Source organism: Eleginops maclovinus, chromosome 12 (assembly GCF_036324505.1).
Source record: "Eleginops maclovinus isolate JMC-PN-2008 ecotype Puerto Natales chromosome 12, JC_Emac_rtc_rv5, whole genome shotgun sequence".
Classification (NCBI taxonomy): domain Eukaryota; kingdom Metazoa; phylum Chordata; class Actinopteri; order Perciformes; family Eleginopidae; genus Eleginops; species Eleginops maclovinus.
In genome coordinates, this window is record NC_086360.1 from 23,081,118 (window position 1) to 23,099,562 (window position 18,445).

Consider the following 18,445-nt stretch of genomic DNA (forward strand, 5'->3'; position numbering starts at 1 on the left):
TTTCAAAATAAAAGCCTTGCTGCAAAAAATAATTGGGATTGTGGGGTGGTAAGGCAATAATGAGTCTCTCGGCCATAGTTCAGTTACTGTTATTAATCTTAAAGAGGTCGAGTGACGATACGTTAATAGAATAAAACAATCCAAAAATAACCATAAGCAAGAGTCTGCAACATTTATTTTTGACTTTCATGACAAAACATGTTCAGATATGCTCTGCAGGACCCTGTAGGCATAGGACATAATCTCCTTAAGAGAGTGGGTTCATGGGCTGTGCTGGGGGGGGGGGGGTTCATACTGAAAGAAATGATGTTAATAAAACAAACACCAACAAATATCGATAAATAAAAACAACGTTTGGCTGCATAAAAATGTATTACCCCAAACTGCAACTAGGTTAAAGGAAAAGTAAGTAACTAAAGTCAAATAAGGAATTGACACAGATTTTGTAACAATAATGGTATTTTATGTGTTGTGTGTGCTATGCCTTTATACTGAAAACGTTTTAAAACGCTGCCAATTCAATTCAAATAGCTTTATTAGCATGACCATAATGACACAGTCTTGCCAACGCAAGCATTATGAACAAGAACAAGATATCATTTTTTTCTAGACCAAAATAATAATGTACTTTTTGAACAATCTGTCTTGGTCTAGCATTAAATGGGAGTTTTCCTTTATATTATGATAATTAAAGTAGAAATACATGTGTGGTAAAACAAGGGTGTAGTGTGCTCATTGTGTCTGTAGATGGCGCCACTGTTGTTCCCGTTCAGTTTTTTTGGGGGGATGCCAAACCTCAGTTTTCTTCTCCTGCTTCCAGGTGCTGCTTTGAGCCCTTCCGCTCTCCGTAGAGGAATGTGAAGACTGCATTACGTCAGTTCTCCTGCCAGTGGCGAGAAAGCAGCCCCGTCCAGGAGGAGAGTGCCTACTTTCTTTTGCTGTTTTTCCTGTGAAGAATTAAAGGGATTTGTTTTTCTCCGGAGGTATTCACAGTTGCGAGTCCTCCTGGGTTGAACGACGCGGAGGAATCAGACATTGAATCGGCGCGTCGCAGCTCTCAGTATGAACAGCTTGTAAAGGATTTCAATAACGACGACACTCTGAGAAATTAGATGGAGGATCCAGAAGGTGAGGAACATATCCAGCTGTAATTTAAAACCTGTAAAGATGGAGGTCACATTATTTTTCTTTTTACATGCTAAGTGTTACACGGCGAGTTGTATTGCTAGTTTAATGTTGTGCAGTTTCAATGTTACATCGAGCATACCTGTTTTCAGAGGTAAGAGGTACTCAGATCGTGTACTTAAGTAAAAGTAGAAGTACAATAGGAATACTCTGGTACAAGTAAAAGTCAAGTAAACGTATCAGCATCAAAATATACTTTTAAGTATCAACATGATATTACAAAGAATAATATATGATGTGATTTGATTTTAATTACTGATGCATTCACGTGTTTATCAAAGCTGGTAAACTCATTTTAATTAGTTTGTGCACTTATTGTTAGCTTGTGAAGGTTACTCCAGGTGTAATTGAAGTCTTAATTAAGTGTTGATTATATTTCCCATTATTAAACTAAATCTCTAAGGTAACTAAAGGTATTAAATACATTGAGTCCAGGGTTTACCTCTGAATTTAGTGGAGTAGAAGTACATAGTAGCAAAAAAATGTAAATACTCAAATAAAGTCTCTTAAAATGGTACTTAAGTACATAACTTGATATACTTAGTTACTTGACACCACTGCCTGTTCCACACACATACGCAGTTGTACTTACTTTACCCAGAATTTGAAGCACACAATGCTAAGTGAATACCTTTCCATTTCTTTCAGGTATGAAGAGTTGTACGGGATGTGGAGGAGAAATTCAAGACTCATTTCACATGAAAGTCCTCCTGGACACCTGGCACAACGCCTGCTTTCAGTAAGTGTTCCCAATTATGATTTTAAACACGCCTGAAATGACTCAGTAGGCTACTGAACTTAGCATAGTTTTGTTGGTCTGATAAATGAGTGCTTTGTTTTCACGGAAAGAAGAGTGGGAACAGTTTGCATTGACACAGAACAATTGTTGTTTTTCTGTTGGTCAACATGCTGTCTGCTCTGTTTGGGTTACCTTACAAATGGCCTTGTGGATAATCCCAGAAGCTTCTGACTTGTAGCCTCAACATGGGCCTCCTAGATCTGTGTTTTTCTCTGACAATTCACTATTGTTTGTGTGCCTCTCTGCACAAAGTGAACCATGTAGGATGTTCATTGCTGCTACTGTCACAGCTGATAAACCCCTGCAAGGAGACGATACAGATTGGTCGGAAACATGGTCTTACTATCCTGGAGGACTTTGCCCACTCTCTTTGCCTCTGCTATAAGGTTTAATGATTGCCACATTGGAGCTTTCTGGTTTCACAGGTCACTGCCCCAAAGTGAGGTATCTGTGTGTGTAGGGCAGTGAACTTGTGGCTCGTTGCCGACACATACTGCACACGCCAGCATGATATGTAAGTCATTGGGGTTTTCCCCTTGGTTAAACAGTAACATTCACTTGTTAAAAAAAGAAAGATTGATGAAAACTTTGTCATAACATTTTTATTTTTTAAAAGGTTGTTGGCAATTGTTCAATAGTCACTTTGGCTAATTAATATAATTGTAAGACAGTTGATTAAGCGGTGCGTCTCTGGATTTGTGAATGTAGCTGATTGCAGCACGGCACAAGTCACATACCGACAGTGTATCCAAAACTCCTTTGGTTTGTATGAGTTGAATCTGGCTCTGCAGGACTGCTGGCAGGTCCAAAAAGCCCTAAGAATAGATTTAACATAATGCTGCTGACTGTGTTGTTGGTTCCTCACATCTGAAATAGCTTTCTTCACGTTTCCAGCCAGTATCCAGCAGCAATTTGACCTTACAGAACCTGGGAATTCATTCTGTCCAAACGCTGACTCTTGAATGACACGTACAGCTTCTCCTAACACAGCTGTGGTGTTACTGAGCATTGATCCTCTCATCCCTTCCTTTGCTCTTCTAAACTCCCCCACATTTTTTGTCATCCTTTCCTGTTGCAGCATCTTTGTCTGATGCGTTTTCAGTTACACTCTTTAAAAGCTCGATATTAGATATTGTTGCGTATGTGTAGGAAGCCAGACATCTGTAGCTGCAGCTTTCTTTCCTCTGTCCACTCTGCAGGAGTCAGACCCTCGCTCACAATTATTGTAATAGTTTTATTACACTCATGGCCATTTTTATAAAACGAAACATGTACACTTTATGCAGTTTGTTTGTAGCCCATGATGGAAAGGAGCAGGGAGAAGAAAGTCTTATTTTACCTGCCCTTTACTCAAAAATAGATGGTCTTTCAATCAAAGCGGCTTACAAACACTCACAGTAACATGAAACCAAAAACACAAACACGCTCATACTGTCTAATTATTCTTACTTTATACATTTTCTTAAAACTAAAGATGTTCATTCAGCCTTTTAAATCAATCAGTAAAGAATTCCACAGTTTAACTCAGTCTAACTACAGAGAGACCGGCTTTAAAGATGTCAAACTGATTATTATTGAACTTAATCCCTGAACTTGTTAAGAAAATTCCAATGCCAAGTAAAAACAAAGTCAGTGATACCTCCTGTGGTGTTCCTATTGTCTATTGTCCACATGCTGCCTCTGCCCTCCATGCCCCTCCACCTTGTGTGAAATTCTTACATGCTGACGTCACTTTTGTTCCACTCAACCTGGCGTTTTATTGAGGCCTATAGGTAATGGCACTGCTGCGCTCTGCATTCCTAGACAGAGATTCAGAGATGTGAGTCTGCTGTCTCAGACATTGACGGCTGAGTCCTTTGGTGTGTTTTTCTTCCCCCCACAATCCTGTACTGTTATCGTTCAGTCTTGGATGGAAGTGATAAAGCTGCAGATGTGATTCTTGCCTTAAAACGAGTATTGTGCTTTCTATTTTTCAATGCAAGATGATACTTGAGTGGTATTTAATCGTCTTGATCCATTCAGATTTCATTTTTCTAAGTAATATGAGAATCAACAAAAAGGAGAGTGTGATAGTGGGAACATACGTACAAAAAACACAAATAGATTGGTATTTTTACCCTTTGGAAAAGATGTAGTTGTTTTTTTAGTCTGTTTTTCTGCAGGATTTCTTGACAATTATCCCCAGATCTTTGTTTATTGCAATCAGAAGTTACCATGACATGAAAACAACTGAATAACATCAGTAGCACACTCCTTGTGCTCTGAATGCAGAAACATGTGTCACTCTCCACTCCTTGGAAAAAGGGTTTTGCGGAGAGTATTTTGAGCACAACAATCCCGTGCCCAAAGATAAGGTCCCAGTTAAAGTGAAACACTCCCTCTTCAGGTCTTGGAGGCCACAGCGTTTCGGTCCCTCTCTTAGTATCTCCATTTCATGCTCCCACGAAAGAATACACTCCAGCAGGAATTTAAGGAAATGGGTAATGTTTACTCTGTAGTGCTGGTGCAGGCAGTGCATTGTTCATTCAAGAACCACCTGGGTGTGTACGCCCCCTCCATTCACCACCAGTCCGTTTACAGGGAAGTCAGGTGTTTTCATAAGCTCCCTTACATCACTTTATCTTGGTGTATTAAAGGGAAATAATTATAGTTTATCAGCTGGTTTTGGCCAGGAATGCTTTTTGTTCAGAGCTAGGTGGACAAGGTAGGTTTGTTTTTACAGCCACACCTGGACAGAGACTGAATGTCTTGCATACCGATTTGAATACTGCACTTTGCACAAGTCTTTCTCTGTGTGTGTGATCCGATTGGACCACTTAAGTGCATTTTTATCACCAGGCAATACTGTTCCTAACAGTACTGTTGTTTATTCTTTACCTCAACCAATACTTCTTTTTTCTTTTTAGAAGATGTGCATACACACTCATTAATGACAAAACCAATTGTAAATAGCTGCTAACACATATTTTCAGACACACAAAGCTTTATACCTTACTCATCCAACTAGAGCCGGATCTCAATAGTTTAATGGACAGGAATTTAACTTTGCATCAACACCGTTTGGCATTCTTCAAACACAGACTCACACAAATCCGATAAGTGGCCGGTTACTCATGCAAAATTGACCTCAGCAAAATTTCAGCTCTGCTTCCCCTCATCACGTCAGAGCTGATGAATCAGGCTGGAGTTATTATAACCCTGACCTTGTAGTTATTCTTAATCTTTGTTTCTTTTATGTAAGAAGCGCAGACTGTGTGTTTTCCAAACATTATTTGTTATACGGACATCCACATTGATGTAAGTTGACTTACAAAAAACCCCCTGTGCTTCCCTCTGTGTTCATTTCTGTTCACAACATAGACAGACTCTCCTCTATAATGAAGTTGCTTCTTAAATAAAGCCAGAACACTTTGAAGTATCTGAAACCTTTGCCAAAAGCCTGGATCAACTATACCTGCAGTAGAGTGAGCAACGTGATGCACGAGGCTCTGCCGGGAGCTGCTCCCAGCACAGAACTAAAAGATAAAAGATGCAGGAAAACCTTATTGCGTCTCAAAGTGATATTTCTGAATTCAAACATTTGGATTCATAAGCACCCAGAGAGCGATTATCCAAAAGCATCCGCAGCGCTCTCAGCACCTCGCCGTGTTACCATAGCCTGAAATAAGAAATAGTTGTTCATCAGGAAGTGCAGTGTCAGTCAGAAGTTTGTTATTGTTGTTGATCCTAAGAGCGGCCTGTGTATTACAACACCTCTTATGATACTGCTTTATTAATCAGGAGAAATTACCGGGACAAGTTTTCCACTCCCGTTTCTCTAACTTCAGTTTCAAAACAGAACAGATTCATGTGTTTTACCTTCACCCCCTCGCTCTTTTAGCATCGTTGACGTAGAAACCAACAGTCGCAGCAGTCACTTTCTGCAACCTGATCTCTGACAGAGTCGTTCATCCTTGATCGTATTTTGGCAGTCAAAACTGATGCCACCATTTTGCATAACCAGTGCAGCTTGTTCAAGGATCATTCAGAGCTCTCAGGTGCGATCCAGTCTGCAGGCAACTTCAGCATTCCTCACTCTGAACGCTTTGTCCCTTAACTAAACAAAGGCCCCTTAATTCATAGCTTCTACTCGGGTGACAGCTTGGATCAGCCATTATTGTTACTCCACAAAACGGAAGTCTAAATACTTTTGTTTTAATTTCATTTTAGACTTCCACCTCAGTTGATGATAGAGATACATACTCTGACCTAGACGATACAATGCAGAATAAGATGGATGATAAGTAACTGCAAGCAAAACAGCAGAAAAAACAACCAGACAATCTGAGGACTTCGGCCCTGTAGAGATTTTGTTTTTACGGATAGAGTTTGTTTTTCAAAGTAGTCGTGCAGTTTTCCCCCCCCAAACAACTGGATCCTTTTCAAGAGCTGGAAAGTATTATAGCAGCATTATTGGTAACCAAACGTTCCCTGCGTTGACCATCTGCCAGTGCTTGCAAGAGAATCCGTTCTTAAAAAGTGGAACAACTTTTTCTCCTGTCACTTTTTCGAACTACAAATAGCTGCAGACGCACAAGCCCCAGCAGATCCGAGGAACAACATATTTGCTGTGCCTTACACCTTGTTAAACTCAGACAAAAAGAACATCAGCAGGAACATGCCCCCAGCTAATGTTCCTGTCTCCCAACCTCAGAGCTAAAAGTATTGTTTTCGGCAGGCTGATTTATGGTTTCTGTGTGAGCGATCGTTTGCTACTCCCTGCTATCACTGCTAATGTAATGTTCTTATTCAGGAATGGGTTTGGATAAGTGACATAAGCTTGATGGTTCAAACTCTTACAAATTGTCCCTTTTTTCAGTTTTTCTTCCCCCTCTGTTTTTCTGTTTCCTCAGCTCTTACCTAATTCCGTCTCATACTGCATCATTTTAAAGAGTATTTAAAGACGTGCGAAATGATAACATATTTAAATTAGTAGTAGTAGCATTGAGGTATCATACATCTTGAGGGGGGAAATGTATAATTTCAATGATTTTATTGTGGGTCATCTCTTAAAAAGTGACATCCTCATGAAGCAGTCGAATTGATGCTTCATGAGGATCTTTCAAACATGAACCTCATACCTTTTTAAAGTATTTTATTCTGAAATAATTAGTTGTGCTTTTGAGTATCTGCCATAAACCCCCTTGGAGGCGGTTGCTTCACACATCCTCAAATCCCTTATTTCTTCACTCTTGTGTTTGTCTAATTTTTTTTATGCGCAAATGTGAACAAGACTGTCTCTGTCCTCTCAGGTGTTCTGTGTGCTCTGACCACCTGACCAACTGGTACTACGAGAAGGAGGGGAAGCTGTACTGTCGCATACACTACTGGGAGAAGTTCGGAGAGCTCTGTCATGGCTGCTCTCTGCTCATGACTGGACCGACCATGGTGAGTCCGCTTATTCAACATTGTGCTATTTCTAAAAGATGTATGGGCAATGTGAATCAACCTCGCAGCTCATAAAACTGTTTCTGTTCAAACTAAATTATGATTAATCGAGGTTAAAGGAAAACTCTTATGATTGTGTGTAAAAGTGCTACCCTCTTCCTGTAGAAAGACATGGATATTTACCAGGCAGGAAGGATGTAAAAAAAAAAAAAGGTGTAAAAAGAGAAGCGAAGTCCAACTTGGAAGTGCTATGCTAAACTGCTGAAGTACTGCCTACTTGGTATCTTATTCTGACTCCACCCTCAGGACAAACTTTAAATAGTGTTTTTAAACCAACAATGCCAAGGTTTTGTGCCAGATGTGTCTGTTCAGGTTTATTTTTTATGGTGTCTTACACACTTCCAAGCTTTTGCGAGAGGCTTCACTATAATAAAACCAGGGGTCAAAACTATTGTGCGTTTTAGCCAGGCTTTTAAAGTTCGCCTTGATTGTTTAACAATTGCCAACCATTTCCTCCTCTTAAATAATACCAGCATGCCCACAGAGCATGTCAAAGCTCTCTGTGTTCCAGTTTCTCCCCACTGCTCTCCAGTTATTACTTTTACAGATGACTTAAACTTAACATTGGTGTCGCTGCTAAACGTGGCAGATTGGCCCATCGACCACACTTGTTCTGTACAGCGGTTCTTTCATGGGTCACCAAGTACACAGAGGATCCTGTGAAAAGACGCTCGGAAACGCGGGGTGGTTTTAGAGCGCACCATACTCAGTCTTCTGTGTTGTGAGGTGGCTCTGTATATATTATCCTCACTCATCATTTCCTGTACCTATGGGTTTACATCGAGAAAGCATCTGATGTTAAAGCAAGTCTTTTTTAGGAAGAAATGACACATGCTCCGCTCTATGGGAAAGTTTCATTGATAAATCATCACATTTTTTCATTTCTGAAGAAGCTGGCAATGGAAGATGTAAGGACCACGTTTGAACCAGGGCTTTACAATTTTGAAAAACATGTTTTTTGAATGAAAAAATACCAGAATTTTCATCAAATGACGACAAAAAACCCGTTCTTGTCAACATTATTCATTCTGTTTTTCTATATATGGCTGGCTTTGAGTTCCTTATTTGGGTTTTTCTCCTGTTCCTACCTTATTTTCAGGTTACGGTTTAGCGGGGCCTTCTTTGGCTGTTGGATAAATTGAAGAAGAATTTTGACAACAAACAACACACTCCTTCAATAAGTGTGGATTATGTTTATTCAGACAGACTTTTCTTTGTAGACTTGTGATGGAAGATCTGAACTGTGCGAGCATTTTCCTTTTGTATGAAGCAGCAAAATAGTTGAATCCTGAGATGTTGAGTTGACATTTCAAAACCTGCAATGTTTGACTATGTGTGCACATTGCATCCTGCCTAATGTAGCAATTCTGACATAAGGGAAGGTATAAAGAAAGAAATAACAGTAAATCCTAATTTGTCACGAGTGTTTATATTGAATTTATTCCAAACGTCAGCCAGCTTGAATTAGTATCTACAAGTCGAAACATGAGACTAAGGTGGCAGCAACTCTTGCTGGTCACGACCGGGGTCACTTGTCTAACATCGAGCCAGACTGGAGTTTTTCTTTTTGCCACCGAGCAACACACACAATGGACGCTTCTATTTAGTATTGGCATCCTGCTTCAACAGCCAGTGAAGCCAAGTGTTTTTGGCAGAGCTGATTTGGCGCCGCAGCTTCTCGGCAAGAGAGAGGAGCATTGTGAGCCGTCAGCGGAGGAGGCTCACGCAGAGCTGCTGCTGCTTGTTAGGATTTCAAGTCCAGAACACTTACTGTGGTTTGTCCTGTTGTAATCATTACTCAGTTTACTGATTGATTAAAGAGGGGTATTTTAAGGCACATTTCTGGTCATGTACTGTGTCTGCTTGTGCTGTTCAGTTTTTCATTTTTCCAAAATGCGAACTACTTTCGCTCTTTGATCTTTTTTTTTGCCAAGCTGGTACGTCTCAGTTTTGCTGTTGAAGCCCGAGGCGAGTTGTGACTGCGGTGCTTTTGGCTTTAAAGCAGGGAGTTACAGACAGGCAAGAGATGTCACAATCTGTCATCACTCTAATCTTTGTAGGGATTCCTTTCCCAGCAGCCACTGAATGACTCAGAGCAGACTCAAATGTGGGAAAAATATTGCTTTCACTAAATGTCCTACTTTCGAAAGCTAAATAAAGTAAAAGTAATGGCATCCAAATATATTTGAATTACCAAAAGTAAAATGATTTATTGTGCGTCATAGCCCATATCAAAATCCAATATATTAAATCACTGGATTATGACTATTGTTGTGTATTTGCTAACGCAGCTAATTTTACTTGCTCATTTTGCTGCTGCTGGGTATCCTAACCTGTACTAATAACTTATTGGTCTATTTAGATTTTATATTTGCAAATGTTATGAATATTTAAAGCTGCCAGATAAATGTAGTTTGGAGTTAAAGGTGTGATATAGGATTCCGAAATGTAGTAGAGAAGAAGTATGAAGTAGCATGAAATGGAAATACTGCATTAAAGTACTTCAATATTAGTACAATACCCTAGTTAATGTATTTGTATACATCCCACAACTGATCCAATCTCAAACAAGTCCAAAGTGCTTTTTTCTTGAACATGCCACAGGATATGTAAAGGCAAATCGAATCCCCCTCCCCCCCAGATGCTGCAGGGAACACTGCACAGTATTCCCTGCAGTATCTGGTCGTTATTAAGAGACAATGCATTACTACCTGTCTAATAATAGTGGGGCGGAGCTGGACTCACAGGGTTGTCACATCACAATGCCATTTCCAGTGTTATTCATGCGTGAACATTGTCTATTTCTAACATTTAAATGAAAATATAACGTTCACAGACAACGTATTTGAGTTATCATGTCTCAAGTCGTGTATTTTCAGTCAAAGCGTCCAAACAGTGACTTGAGCCAACATCTCTAATACTTAATCCAAATAATGTGTATATTATAAAGATTATACTACATTATATTACACTATTGGTATATCAGGTGAAATTGGGACTTATCATGTGTTTGTAAATCCCTAAATGAATGTTATTGCAATCACTAAAGACTTCCTGTAGTTACGCATTTCTCCAGTTTTACTGCCTCACTTTCTTTCTGCATCTCTCAGGTGCTTTGTTGATTTCCCGCAGACCACATTTAAAAAGTAGGCTTAACACTAAGTTATAATTGAACCTGAAATCAACATTTCCCGTGCTGAAGTAGTTGCATTATTAGAGCTCTCAGGTGCTTACGGGTGGACACATTATCTCATTTTGCATGCGAGAGAGCCAACGCATCATAAATGACAGAAAGGGAAATCAGGCCGTGCTAATGAGAGAGAAAGCACAGGATGGTGAGTGGGTTTCAGGGGGGGTGAATGGGAGAACGTCAGACACGAGCAGCTCAGACCTGCAGAGGAAGGTGACATCATAGCAGATTCCAGACAGCGTGAGAGAAAGCAGGTGTTGCTCCTGTGTCACCGCTCACTAGGGAGGAGGGCATAAAGCAAGGCACTCCTCTTGGATAAGCAGAGCCCAGCAGTCAGAGCATTACTTCTCTCGGCTATCGGTCGTGTGAACATTTTTGAAGATCAGACCTTTTGTGTTTGTGGTTCCAGGTGGCCGGAGAACACAAGTATCACCCAGAGTGCTTTGTGTGTCTAAGCTGCAAGGTGGTGATTGAAGACCGGGATACCTACGCTTTAGTCGAGCGGTCCAAACTCTACTGGTAAGAGACCTGCTTTTTAAAGAGAGCTGTGAACACATGCAGCTGGCAGTTTTTACTCTGAGTTAACATCCTTTTAAACACCAGTTTCAATGTGTAGATCGTGTGAGGATTAGTTTCATTAGAGTACTTAACTGTATTTTTATGGAGGCTTTTGAGAAATGTAATTGTAACGCATGGTTTCATTGTCACTCCGAGATCAGGTCTTAGTTATTCAAGGATGGACTATGAATACTGCGATGTGTCAGAGCGTAACAAAAATAATGATGATGTTTACACTAAGTGCTGTAAATCACTTTTTCATTTTAGATATCTTTTAACTCTAGTTATACATACAGCTTAATAAGCATGCAGTGATTCACTCCTTTTTTTTCTGTCATGTGTAGTGGGAAGTGTTATAAGCAGGTGGTTCTTACACCCATGTTGGAGAAGCGCTCACACGAGTCGGTCCTAGACTCCCTTCCGCACACAGTGACCCTCATCTCGATGCCCTCTGCAGCCAATGGCAAGAGGGGCTTCTCCGTCACGGTGTCGAGGGACGTCGGCGGCTCAGCGAGTGTGCAAGTCAAAGAGTAAGTGGGACCTGAGGGAGGCTAGCATCTGCACCTGGCCAGTTGGTAATGTGCGGACCATGTGTAAAACTGATTCTAGGTTTGCTCAATAGCAGGGCACTGGTGTGTGTGTGTGAGTGTGAGTGTGAGGTAGTTATTGATAGTTTGAAATGACTGGGATCCAGCTCTCCTTATCCTCTTTAAATCTTTCCTTTTAGTGCTAATACTCACATATAGTTGTTTTTGTTTTGTTTAGAGTCAGAGGCATGCTTATCAGTCCAGAGGTCCGAAACGCTATCCATGTCGGGGACAGGATCCTGGAGATTAACGGCCTTCCTGTCGGGACACTAATGCAGGAGGAGGTGAGTTCATACAACGCACACATCTCTGGTTCTCATGGAGAGATGCGTGATCTGAAATTCTTCAAATGGAACTAATTAGTGTCGCTATTAAGTCCATTCCTAGAGTGCAATTTGCAAAGCTATGTTCTTGTTCCTCACAACGAATGCAAATGTCATTTTCGGCATTCCTCACATTCCCCGATCATTTATACATTCTTCAGCTGGGTGAGAACGGTATGTGGAACGACTGCACGTAGTATCCCATCTTCTAGGTTGCATTACTCTTGCCGTATGAAAGTCATGCTTTTGATTCGTTCTGACAGTACATATGATCTAAAGGCATGTGCTTTTCAACTCTTCAGGTGCAATCAAATACCAGTTTAGTAGGTACACATAAAACGAATACAGTCTGAAATAAACTCTTCCTTCATGCAGACAAATGAACACTTATTGAAGAGAAAGAGAGGTGTTTTTAATATATGTTTTCCCCATTTATATCAATGAGTGTAGGCTAAATAACAACAGATCGCTCTCTATAAACTGCATTAGTTTTAGCTAACTTTGTTTATATGACTCTGACCGAAAGGAATTGCTATTCACCTACACCATTAATAAACACATATGAAATAATACCTAAGAAAAACTGAATAAAAATAATAGAAAATTGTTTTGTTGGAATAATAACCAGGTATCATAATCTCTGCTGTTTTCCCAGTCACTAATAATCTAAAACTTGTTCCACCCCAACTCTTCTCTGTTAAGGTGGATGACCTGATTCACCGCACCAGTCACACGCTGCAGCTGCTCATCGAGTATGACCCGGTCAGGCAGCGTTTGGACCGGCTCAGGCTGGGATCACCGAGAACAAATCTGGGAGTCCCAGCCACGTCCCGCATGCGCCTGTCCTCTCCTTCCAACGCCGTCCTGGAGAGAACCGATGTGGTGGATGACGGTACACTGAAAAGGAGGTCTTTGAGGTACGTGAGAGCATCCAAAAACCACTTTATGTGGTACCACTTTACAATAAGACTACCCTTATAAAGGATTAATAAAGGGTTTATAATTAGGTTGTAAACACTCTATCAATCATTGAGAACCATTTATAAAACAGTTCAAACATAGTTTTCATACTCAACACAGGCTCACTATTTGGCAAGATGACTAAGCCTTATATTGGCTACCCAGCTTACTTCCTATTCTTCATCAGCTAGCATCCTCTGTATCTGTTGTTCACTGAGTTGATTCTCCCCCCTTCCATCTTGATGTTTCTTGGCATCTCTTAAGCAAAGTAGCCAATATTAGGCTTAGCAGTACAGATAAATGTGGGTTCATTATTTGGCAAGCAACCGGTCACTGTTGCCCTGTTTATCTCTTGTCTTATAAAAGCTTATTAATGATTTATAAAGTGTTCACAACCTAATTAATAAATGAATATCAAACTGCTCGTAAACCCTTTATAAGAGTAGCCTTATTGTAAAGTGGTACCCTTAATGTAAAACATTCAAAACCTTTTATTGTTACATCGAAGTTGTTGGCAAAGAAAAATATTAACTGCTAGGCTCCAGTGCAATAGACAATACACCAAAGACATAAAAGGAAATAAATAAGTGACGCAATGGGGAAGTAAAATGCTGGAATCAGTCAGCTAAATACACGTGAAATAAAATGTGATATTGTGGGTCTAGATGAGTAAACCCTTCTTTATAAATCAACTGTATTTTCTCTCTTTCAGGCGCAGTAACAGCATATGTAAGTCACCCGGGCCAAATTCTCCCAAAGACATGCCTTTCATCTCCCGAGACATCGGCCGCTCCGAGTCCCTGAGATCCTCCAGTAGCTGCTCTCATCGCATCTTCCGGCCATGTGACCTCATCCACGGGGAGATCTTGGGAAAAGGCTTCTTCGGACAGGCTATTAAGGTCAGCCTCAAACAGGATTCGGGACCTTTTGGTTTTTCAATGCCATGGGCTTCAAGTAATACCTTTTGTCTTATCAACAGGTGACTCACAAAGCCACAGGAGAAGTGATGGTGATGAAGGAGCTGATCCGGTGTGATGAGGAGACCCAGAAAGATTTCCTTAAGGAGGTTCGTTGTGCACTTACAACTGAAGCACATCACATGTTTCCACAATTGCCTCTTTGTCCCGTTTGCTGCTGTTTAGTGGGAAAATATTAGCCTGACTTTTATTGTATTTTCAAGTCTTTCGTAGTCATGGATTCTTATTTTCGGAAACCGATTTAAAGGATTTAATATTGCAGTCGTAATGGTAAACATTGTGTCTCTGTTTCTGCTTCAGGTCAAAGTGATGCGATGTCTGGAACACCCCCACGTCTTGAAGTTTATCGGTGTGCTATATAAGGACAAGAGGCTTAATTTGATAACCGAGTTTATCGAGGGAGGCACGCTGAAAGATTTCATCAGAGACACGGTGAGTTAAACTGGTTGATTTCATTTACCTCTTGTCCTTCACAGTGCAGCACAAAAACAAACTCTGAGTTCTGTGGGAGGGGGCTTTCCTGAAGTAAATCTATTTATCTACTATCTCTGCACAGATGAGGGAGTCTCAACTCTGTAGTGGGCTGACATGTCATCTAGGGCGATATGTGGAATGAGAAAAGTTGTGGAAAGTGTTCCCAGGTTAAATTTAAACAGCTGACTGTTTTGGAGAAGTGATAGAGTCAGTCCAAAGAGGAGAGGGGGAGGGGGAGCACTTTTTTTGTCTCTAATGATATTTTTGGTGTGTAGGGGAGGCCCAGTTTTGTTTTGTGTTCTTGTTGAATACTGTTTTCCTGTCTCAAAAATCATTTTGTATGTACCTGTTGTGCACTGTGGCCTCTGGGGGAATTTCTATTCATTTCTCCCTCTTGTTTTGTTTGTCTTCACATGTGACTAACAGGATCCGTTTCCATGGGAGCAAAGAGTGAGCTTTGCAAAGAGCATCGCTTCTGGCATGGTGAGTTGGCCTCTTGCAAAGACACAATACTATAGGTGAAATCTCTGGCTGCTTTTTCAGATGCCCAAATGTGTGTAAACGTTTTACAATCTAACATTTTCTGTCCTCTTTGTTTCAGGCCTACCTTCACTCAATGAGCATCATACACCGAGACCTCAATTCTCACAACTGCCTGGTTAAACTGGTAGGTGTGCCATGGCATCTTACCAGCCATTACCCATCATAAAATCCAAACAATGATAATAAAGGGTGGGGACTATTTTCACATTTCATGACCTCAGAAAAAGTTGGCATGCATTTCGCTCTAATGGTAGTCCCAGCCCTGTGATTTGCCGACAGTCCATGTGATCAAGAATAGCTGTAAAACTTCAAAGTTTAAGGGGAACACAAGATAATTTGCTCTTATTCTCACAGCTTTTCTAATTATGAGTTTTATTCTTCACTAAAAGTCGTGGTTATTTAAATCCATCATTCAGTTTGTAACCTTTATTTAGTTTTATCTGAAAAGCAAATGCTTTCAAAGTAATGTGGGTGCAAAATCGAAGTCAAGTTGACCATAAGGCTTCATATTTCAACAGGACAACACCGTGGTCGTTGCAGACTTTGGACTGTCCCGACTCATAGTGGAGGACAAAGTTAAGCCTGCACCTGAAAAACCAAACACCAAGAAGAGGGTGTTCAGACGAATCGACCGTAAGAAGCGCTACACTGTCGTCGGAAATCCTTACTGGATGGCTCCGGAGATGCTGAATGGTGAGCCGCTGACAACTGCATGAATTACAAACTTGATTTACAGTGGTTAATTAAATGTTGTGGGTCAATGAGTGCATTTACTTATCCTTTAAATCAAATGTTGTTCCAGGTAAACGCTACGATGAGAAGGTGGACATTTTCTCTTTTGGAATCGTGCTCTGTGAGGTAAGACCTGGCGGATTTTATACATATTATCTGAATTTGTAAAACACTGGATGTGTGAGCTTCAAGAAAAAACGCAATAATATAATTCAAAACAGCTTGTCCTTATGTCGGTTAAATATTGAGGCAACACAACCATGTCAAAATATTGGATTCTTAGAGGCCTACAAATGATTTGGCAATATGCCATGGTGGTTTTGGGCTGCAACATGTTGTGGCCTGCGCTTTATTTTTCTCACCCACGTATTTCTCAAGCATGTGTCCGCTTTTTAAATATTGACACTTACTTCCTGCTTCTTTGTCGTGCGAACCAGATCATTGGGAAAGTCTATGCAGACCCCGAGTGTCTCCCCAGGACTCTGGACTTCGGCCTGAATGTTGGCAAGTTTGTGGAGAAGTTCGTCCCTGACGACTGTCCAACAGCTTTCTTCCCTCTGACAGTGGCCTGCTGTGACCTCACACCAGACAACCGGTGAGTGTCTGTTGTTGTTGCAATAGATAATACTTTGTTTATTATTGAAAGCAGTGATTGAGCACTCCCTAAAAACCTGAAAGAGAAGTAATGACGAGTTAAGAAACATTTGTGCTGCAACATGAGGGAATTATTTAAATGGGATATGGGAAAATAAGTATTTATCACTCATTTAAAACGGCCACATGGCAAATTAGTCTGCCTTCACCTTGAGGGATATTACCCAGCCAGTTATTTGATCCCGAGAGGCTGTAGAGGCAGAGGGAGGGAAAAACCACTGAAGAAAACAGATGCCGTCTCAACCTGGCTGCACATGGACACGCCTCTGCTGCCAGATTGCTTCCTCATGTTTTCTCTCAACCTTGTCCGTCAAGTTTTAACCTCAAATCCCTCTGTGTGCCCTCCCTGCTCTCTCCCCCCTCCTCCCTTTTTAGCCCACCGTTCCAGAAGCTGGAGGACTGGTTCGACGCCCTGTCCCTCTACCAGGAGCTCGGGATCCCTCTGCCAGCCGAACTGGATGAACTGCATCAGAGGATGAGTCAACTTCACTGGCCTAAAGACGTCCTACCATCCCAGAGCGCGGATCTGTCCTCAACGGCAACAGCAGCCTCTCCGGACTCTTCCACTGTGACGGACAGCGGCACCTAGGACGTCTGCCTCTCTCCTTTAACCCCTCCGAATGGCTGCACTAATACAGTGGATGGGAAAAAGAGGGGAATTGATTCAAACCCAACCCACTTTAGAACTGGAAAAACCCAAGGTAGATTGCCTCTGCATGGGACCTTAACTCTGAATAGCAGTGATTTTTAATGTGGGTGGAAAGACACATTTCAAAAAGACAAGTGTTAGTTACTAAAACAAATGTTTACCCTACTAAGGACCCACTCAACACATGCAGGGGTGTACTAATGTTTACTAGATGATATTCAACTTTCTTTGATCCTTTAGCAGACAAAAGACAACCCTCTTTTTAAGGTGGAGGACCTACATGAGTCATATGTGACAGCAGTTTTGCTTTTCATGCTCTGAAGTAGTTTGCTATGTGAGGAATGCACATTATCAGTCCTTCTCTCACTTCACCTCAGTGCAGCAGCAAGGAAGACAAAGATGCTCCACAGTATGGCCGACAGACCAGGCCATGTAAACAAGGCAGGAGAAAAAGTCAATCTTAAATCTGATGTTGAAGCAAAACACTCCCTGACCCCAAATAGTTTTCATCACTCTGACATTTGGCAGAAGATGTCGAAAGAATGTTTAGGTTTTTTTCGTATCACCTCATTTTTGACGGGATGGTTACAAGTATGCTTCTGTACTTTGTAGTATTGACAAGTTTAATTATGACTAGATAATTCAAAATGATGAATGAACACTATTTAGATTTTTTTTTTTAAGACATTTTGTTCAAATATTCTATCAAACATCTGTGGCCTTTTAGAAACAGTGCAGAAGCTTTTGGGCTGATATTAACAATTGACATCTACATAATCCTGCAACAGTTGACCATAAAAAGTTGCTTTGTACAGAAGAACTGGATTTTTAAAATTTCTTAAGCAATGTATATAAATGTGTAAATAGTATTGCTCTAATTGAATGTCATTTTCTAACGGGAACTCTAGATTTGTAGATTTTTTTTAGACATTTCGTCAACAATGGACGTTATTGCCCTTTTGCTATCATCATGCAAGGTACTGACGACCAGTTGTAACCACTATTATTTATATCACTGTAGTGTTTCATAAATAAACCTTCTTAAAGTATGCTTTTGTTGTTATTTTATTTTGCATGTCAAATTGATGCCAAGAATCAGAATCAATTTAAGGGAGCTCTGTTTGTGTTCAAACGCACACTGGACACACAAATGAACAGTTTTTCTCTCACTTCAAATTATTTCACACCTGAAATTATCATCTATTTATAATTTGTTAGGTAAGTGATACATTTGTTCAAATTCAAAGGACCTCTGTAGGTAAATGTGAATAATTCAGAAAACTAGCACAACAGAATTTCTTGCTTTTTTTTGGGTAACATTTAACAC

General features: G+C 40.6%; 1 protein-coding gene across 1 annotated transcript; it reads left to right on the forward strand.

The window, feature by feature from the left end:
• The first annotated feature begins 840 nt into the window (after positions 1-840).
• limk2 (LIM domain kinase 2) lies at positions 841-18,167 on the forward strand. Its single transcript, XM_063897025.1, has 16 exons — positions 841-1,128; positions 1,834-1,924; positions 7,276-7,411; positions 11,071-11,180; positions 11,564-11,749; positions 11,985-12,090; positions 12,832-13,046; positions 13,802-13,988; positions 14,069-14,155; positions 14,367-14,498; positions 14,967-15,023; positions 15,142-15,207; positions 15,602-15,776; positions 15,886-15,941; positions 16,253-16,410; positions 16,845-18,167. The coding sequence occupies exons 1-16, from the start codon at positions 1,113-1,115 to the stop codon at positions 17,056-17,058; spliced, it is 1,992 nt and encodes a 663-aa protein (XP_063753095.1). The 5' UTR covers positions 841-1,112; the 3' UTR covers positions 17,059-18,167.
• Positions 18,168-18,445: the final 278 nt, after the last annotated feature.

What these genes read in the sequence shown, in the direction of transcription:
- limk2 (XM_063897025.1), top strand. An exon ending in GAGCGGTCCAAACTCTACTG is followed by an intron (nt 11,181 to 11,563) that starts GTAAGAGACCTG and finishes TGTCATGTGTAG; the next exon opens with TGGGAAGTGTTATAAGCAGG. An exon ending in ACAACTGCCTGGTTAAACTG is followed by an intron (nt 15,208 to 15,601) that starts GTAGGTGTGCCA and finishes ATATTTCAACAG; the next exon opens with GACAACACCGTGGTCGTTGC.